General features: G+C 47.9%; 1 protein-coding gene across 1 annotated transcript; it reads left to right on the forward strand.

The window, feature by feature from the left end:
* Positions 1-52: 52 nt before the first annotated feature.
* Positions 53-4338, forward strand: mea1 (male-enhanced antigen 1). The gene is made up of 3 exons (XM_040139686.1): positions 53-436; positions 1546-1654; positions 2227-4338. Exons 1-3 carry the CDS (start codon positions 53-55, stop codon positions 2406-2408), a joined length of 675 nt encoding a protein of 224 aa, XP_039995620.1. The 3' UTR covers positions 2409-4338.
* The last annotated feature ends 2391 nt before the right edge of the window (positions 4339-6729 follow it).

Below are 6729 nucleotides of genomic sequence, written 5' to 3' on the forward strand. Positions count from 1 at the left end.
TGTCCCTGCCCCCCCCCCCAAGGGTGTCTGTGTGGATGTGGGTGTGGAGCTCATGTGTGGGGACGGAGAGAGGGACCGAGAACCGAGGACGAGAGACGAGAGGGAGAGAGGCGAGAGCGCGCGGGGGCGGGCGCTGCTGGGGGGGGAGCCGTGGAGCGGGGGGGAAGGAGGGGGCGAGGAGGAAGAGGAGGAGGAGGAGGAAGGGGAGGAGATGGAGCTCGGGGGGGAGGAGGAGGAGGCGACTAGCGGGGGATATTATTACCAACCTCTGAACCAGGATCCTGACGGTCTGAACTCCAGCGAGCAGCCGGGGGAGGAGGACGGGGAGGAGGAGGAGGAGGAGAGAGGGGAGGAGCAGGAGCAGGAGCAGGAGCAGGAGCAGGAGGAGACGCCCTCGCACGCCCAGCAGGTGCAGCAGGTGCAGCACAGGATAGAGGTGAGATCTGCCCGCCAACAGGTGACGGAGGTACGGGTGGAAAGTACGAGGGTGACCTGTCTCTGTCTGATAGAAAAAGAAAATCAATAATCGCTCAAGTAATGGACAGAAGATAGTTGGTAAGAGGGGGGGGGAGCAGGAGGAGGAGGAGGAGGAGAAGACAGAAGGAGAAGAAAAAGGCAAAGAAGGAGGGTAAGAAAAAGGAGATGGAGGAGAAGGAGAAGAAAGAAGGAGGAGGAGAAGAAAAAAGGAAGACAAGAAAAAGGAAAAAGGGGGAGAAGGAGAAGAAAAATAATAAGGAGAAGAAAAAGGAGGAGAAGAAAAAAAGAGGAGGAGGAGAAGAGAGAAGGAGAAGAGAAGGAGAAGAAAAAAAGGAGAAAGAAGGAAGAGGAGAAGAAAAAGGAAAAGTAGGAGAAAGAGAAGAAGAAGGAGAGGACAGAAAGAGATGAAAAAGGTAGACAGGAGAAGAAGGAGGAGAAGAAGAAGAAGGCAAAGAAGGAGAAGAAAAAGGAGAAGGAGGAGAAAGAAGAAGGAGAAGAAAAAAGAAAAGGGGAGAAGAAGAAAAAGAAGGAGGAGGAGAAAAGGGAAAAGGAGAAGAAAAAGGCAAACAAGGAGGGTAAGAAAAAGGAGAAGAAGGAGAAGAAAAAAGGAAGAGAAGAAAAAGGAAAAAGGGGGAGAAGGAGAAGAAAAATAAGGAGGAGAAGAAAAAAAGGAAAAAAAAAGAAAAAAGGAGAAGGAGAAAGAAGGAAGAGGAAAAGTAGGAGAAAGAGAAGAAGGAGAGGACAGAAAGAGATGAAAAAGGTAGACAGGAGGAGGAGAAGGAGGAGAAGTGTGTGAGATGTGGCTGTGTAAAGTTACTGCTTCTGTCTGAGAAATGTAGAATTAATGCTGCATGTTCTGACCCTCGGCTCTGCTGCTGTACAGGTAAATCCCGAGTGGACAAATGTCTGCGGTGAGGACGAAGGTGTGACGTCCCGAACGCGGACGGTTGGAAAACGCTGTTTTAACCAACTGTCATCAACGCTGGACCGAATAAACGGGAACCTGCAGGGTTTCGTTATTCTGTCCACCCCGCGTCTTCAGCAGTCTCACCTGTCTCTCTCCTCCAGGTGATGGGCCTCCACCTCCCCGAAGCTCCTCCCCCTGACAGCGACGAGGAGGAGGACCCTGAGGGGGCAGCGGCCCTGAGGAGCCGAGCCTCCATCCCCATGGACGCAGGTCAGTCCTCCGCGTGTCCTCTACGGGCTCCCGTACTGTTCCTGTTTCACAGACGTCCGCGCGTTTTTCTGTATTTAGGAAAGAATCCCACCACCTGAAACTGTTTCCATGGTTTTCCTCTCAGGTGCTTCATATTAAAAAAACAAAACAAAAAACAGCGCAAAAATGATTCGTCCCACTTTCTTTAAGAAGATTTACAAATGTAAATACATTTTCTTGAGGTTTTCACTTTATTTACGTTTCCAAATCTTATAAATCGAATCGCTGGTCTCATCTTTAGTGTAGATGATTATAAATATCATGTAAAAACAGTGTCAGTGACAAAATAATACTAACTCAGGGTTTTTTTCCTGAGCTTTCAACCACATCTCACAGACCTTTGAGTTAATGTCAGAAGACATTTTTTTTCTAAACTCTTGAAAATGACAAACAGAAAACTTGTATATCCAGTTGAATATTGTGGAAAACCCGGTACATCCCTAAAGTTCTTTGTCTTCATTTCCAAACGTAAACCGTTGTTGTGAAAAATGTAATCTGAAAAAGATATTCGGATGACTTCCTGTTCCCCGCAGACCACGTGGAGCTGGTGAAGAGGACGATGGCGGCCGTGGCGTTGCCGTCTCTCGGCGTGCCGGCGTGGGCCCAAGAGATCTCCGATGACCAGTGGAAGGACATGGTCCAGCACACGCTGCAGAGCCGGCAGAGCGCCGGCGCCCTGCGCCTCGGCCGCAGGAGCAACATCAATGGGCCCTGAACACACCACGGCCACTTCAGGGACACTGACACAGGGTCAGGAAAGAACAGGATGAAGGTGACTTTATAAATGTGAGACAGAGACACCTGAGAGTCATTCTGTCAGACTCCACCAGTGAATCACAAACAGCAGTTTTTCTTTACTCGCATTAAAACTTTCAACTTTGCTGTTGAATGTTTTTAATTTTACTTTTGGTTTTTTTAAAATCACATCCACTTTTCTCAAGTCTCTTTTTTTTTTTTTTTTTTCTCTCAGACTCGCTCTTGAACCTTTAACCCACAGTTCAGCTTTATGATCAGAATCCAGGGTTTGTAGTCTTTGAGGATGGGGAACGCGTCCTCCGTGTCCTCGTGCTCTGGGTTGTTTGTGACCTGGAGTTTATTTTATTGGCCGATTCCAGTATTTTCAGACTCTATTTCTTTAACGCCAGTAAATAAATAACGACTAAAGGAGAACGACGGATTTGTGGCAGTGAGTCGGTCAAAACCTGGAATCAGATTTAGGGAATTTGAATCTTCAGATAACCTTAAGGATCAAAAATTCCTCCGTTGGTTGAGAATCGAGCCCAAATGATCGACAGTGGGTTTTTACTGCTGGTTGGATAAAACAAGACATCTGAAGATATCACCGTTTTTAGCTGTTGTCTGATGTTCGACAGACCAATTGATTAATTGATTGACATAATAATTGACAATGACTTATGATCATTTTCCTGCTTCTTTGGCCAAATAAACCTTTAAAAAAAACCCCACTGGATTATTACGAAAATGTGTCGTCGTGAAGACGCCGGGATTCTTGGGACCTGGACTTTAATGTTGATAGATAAAACAATCAGTTAATTAGGGCAGTGTCTTTTAATTTATAAAATTAATTTTCTGATCATTTCCTCGATTCACTGGAAACTCACCATCTCAGTTGCTCAGAGTCCAGGCGACGTCTTCAACACGGATCGAGGTTTTCATCAACGTTGTGGTCAGTTAGTTTCATTATGGTTCAGAAAACAAAACTCACTTAACTTTCTTGTGCCTGTTTTCGCCTTAAATACTGTCACATTTTCAAAAATGTAAAAAATGATCCGAATCAGCCTTAAAACCGACAGGACGTAACTCGCCTTCGTTTCCTTGAACCGCCCAAACGCTCAGAAATGCGACGAGGGACACGGGTGTTTTCGGGCGCTGCCCAACCTGGTTTTGAAAGACCGGTACGAGTTACATTTGCTTGACGGCCGGACAGGCGACACACAGATGCTGCGAACAGACAGAGCGGAGCACCGCAGCCGCTGCCTGTGGTTGTTCGCTTGAGGTCAGGTTCGGAGGCCGAAGCTGCTCTGGAGGTTTCTACCACCGGTTTCCCGGAGCCAGTTCCAGACCATCGCGTCTCTTCATTGAGGCGTGAAGCGTTTTTAAATCCAGGAAACGGCGAACTGAACTTAAAGCTGCTGCACACCTGTAGACCAGCAGCACAGGTGGCTCCACTTGTGCTGCCCGAGTAGAGCTGCGGGAAACAGATCCGTTATCAGGAGAAAGCGACGGTGATCTGAACGGATGAGCTCGAGAAAAGCGTCCGGAAAAGAAAAAAGCAACGAGCGCTGCAAAGATGGAAACGTCAGTTGAACGACCGAAAAGAAAGAGAGAGAAAGTCTCTGGTTTTTCTTCTCGGTTGTGAAGCGGTAAACTACGTTTTGAGTTTCCAGACTTTCTGGACAAAGTGTCATTTCTCACTGTTTTCTGTTTGAACCAAACCAGATTATTAATCGATTAATCGAGAAAACAAATCTGCAGATGAAGCCGACGATGAAAACAATCAGTCGCAGCTCCGATCTTCGTAGAAGCGAAGGAAAGTTTGAAAGGCGATTTACTGACGTCCGGTTCTGTTTTCAGTGTGAAATGTTGAACATTTGGGATAAAATCACATTCCACCCGAAAGCCTTTGATTGAAGTGTTGACCTTGTTTTTAAAGATTTTGTGTGTGTGTCTTGATTTGAAATGACTTTGTCCGATCGCGTGTGAGAATCTACTCAGTCAAACTCTGATTGTCAAACATGTCCACTTTATTTCTTTTTATTTTCTTCTGTACATACATGAACATCTGTACAAAATCAGACTTTCATACTAAGTAATGCTCCACCTAAGTAAAGTACAGCGTATGTACAGGATGATGGGAAGCAGCGTTCAGATTTGAGAGTCGGGACTCGAGGGGAGAGATCGCCGCCAACGCTTCGACTTCGCCGCTGGACAGAAACCTCCGTCCTTCTTCATGTAGTCACGTCCGACGTCGGGTCCTCATCTCGTCCTCCGGTCGGTCAGACGTCGTATCTCCTGAAGTTTTGTTTTTTTTTGGGGGGGGGGCGTCTTTAAAGGCTCACATTTGAAGCAGTTTTCATTGGGTTTGGTTCAAGCGTCCACCTTTCAGCTTTGGGTTGATTCTCGTTTCACTGGACGCTGGTTTTTCTTCTCGGGGATCGACCGAGTCGGTTTTTACTCGTCCGCAGGTTTTCAGTCTGAACAGCGGCTCGGTCAAAACCCTGCAGAGAACCGATCCGCTCCGTCCTCTCGAAACCTCTAATCAAAGGATCGAATGGCGTAAAACAAGAACACGACGGGGACAGAGCTCAGGACCGACGAGCGTCCGCCGGGCGGAGAGACGAACGCCTCCCACGCAAGCCGCGTCGTTCACCTTTACGCACTGTGCGTGCAGTTTATCCAGCAGGGGGCAGACCACAGACAACATCTTCAGATTCAAACCAAACACGGAGGCAGGTGAGGTAACGTGGGAAATGCAGCACAGACACCGGGTGTGAAAAGCAAATACATCAGCTCTGTGACTGGGATCACAGAGCTGACCGGTTCCCTATTCAGGACTCTGTCCTCCATCTTTCTTCCACCTCAGAAAGCTCCCGACCACGTTCTCGCTGCAGACGGGTCGTTAGTCTACGGTTTTCTGCTGCGAGTCTACAGGCTGACCGATGACACGGACTCTAAACCCGCTGTACGCCAGGGTGTGTGGGTGCGGCTAAGTCCGCGACCAGTGGGGGGCAGTAAACAGGATGTAAAGTATCGGCGCCAGACTCTGAAGGGATCTCACCGTCAACAGCAGCCACCTCCTCCGTGGTCTGGCTCAGCAGCGACCCCTGATCTGCCCCCTGCCGGACGAATGTTTAAACGACGCGGCCGCCGGTCTCGGGGCCACGTCGTCAAAAGCAAAGTCCTCCCTGAGCGGTCGAAGACAACGTCGCTCGGCTCTCAGCTGCGGCTCCTCTTCCGGCTCCAGAGCTGCGGGGGCCATTTTGTCCAGCGGCGGGCGAGAGAGAGAGCGGAGCTGTCCCTCCACCGGAAAGCTCACCGGCTTTGATTGACAGCTGATCTCGGAAGGACACGCCCACACGACGGCGGGAAAAACGAGCGGGGTGTAAACGTCACAGGGCGGGGGGCGTGGCCGTGGAGGGGGGCGTGGCCACGAGTCAATCTACATGACAATACCCAGCACGACAATGGGCGCAGGCGGAACCGCTCCGCCGCGCCACGCGTCTGAAGAAGAACGAGCAGAACCAACAGATTTTTCTTTTGAAGAATATCGCTTAGGCGCTTCGTTTAGTCGAGCAGCGAGGTTAGACGGGCCAAAGGTCACGGGAAATGAAAGCATTGGTTAATACGAGGCTTCGTCGCTCAAAAGAAAAGACGGATTAATGCTCAGATCAAAGTCGTGGCTGTGGAACTTTTTGTGCCTCGGAATTATTGAATTTACATTATTATTAATTAACCAGCCTGTTACGGAGGGAGCCGTTTGGTGATTTGTTCATGTCACAGAAATGCGTTCGCCAAACTGCGTTTTATCACGTTGAATGGTCCAAAAACCGTCCTTCTCCACTCCATGCAGTTCTAGCCTACAATCCTGCACAAAATGCAGTTAAGGATGTTCGCTGTGAAACGCACGACGTCTCGTCTTGTATTTCACAAGAATTATTTAATTTCACCGAGTGTCAAGTAACGGCCATGATACACTTAAAGGCCAAATGTGAGTATTTTATCAGAAATAATTCACTCTGACGATACTCGGCGCTTCCTGTTAGAAAAAATGCGCTTTCATGGCCCAAAAAACATTTTTGTCAAGAAAAATGACCTTAAATCGACCTCAAGTATTTTCTGACTGAAAAAATAGTGAAATTAATTTTTTCTCTTAGTAAGAACAAGTTTTTCCCATTTATCTCATTCTCTCTCAGCAAAGATCCATTTAATTACATTTACTTCCTTTGTCAGGAAAATAGCCTTAATGTTTATCGGGTTTTAACTGAGCAAAAAAAACCAACTCATAACATGCTAAC

Source organism: Xiphias gladius, chromosome 11 (genome assembly GCF_016859285.1).
Source record: "Xiphias gladius isolate SHS-SW01 ecotype Sanya breed wild chromosome 11, ASM1685928v1, whole genome shotgun sequence".
Classification (NCBI taxonomy): Eukaryota; Metazoa; Chordata; class Actinopteri; order Istiophoriformes; family Xiphiidae; genus Xiphias; species Xiphias gladius.

What these genes read in the sequence shown, in the direction of transcription:
- mea1 (XM_040139686.1), top strand. Translation starts at nt 53, where the DNA reads ATGTGTGGGGACGGAGAGAGGGACCGAGAACCGAGGACGAGAGACGAG. An exon ending in AGGTGCAGCACAGGATAGAG is followed by an intron (nt 437 to 1,545) that starts GTGAGATCTGCC and finishes TCTCTCCTCCAG; the next exon opens with GTGATGGGCCTCCACCTCCC. An exon ending in CTCCATCCCCATGGACGCAG is followed by an intron (nt 1,655 to 2,226) that starts GTCAGTCCTCCG and finishes TGTTCCCCGCAG; the next exon opens with ACCACGTGGAGCTGGTGAAG.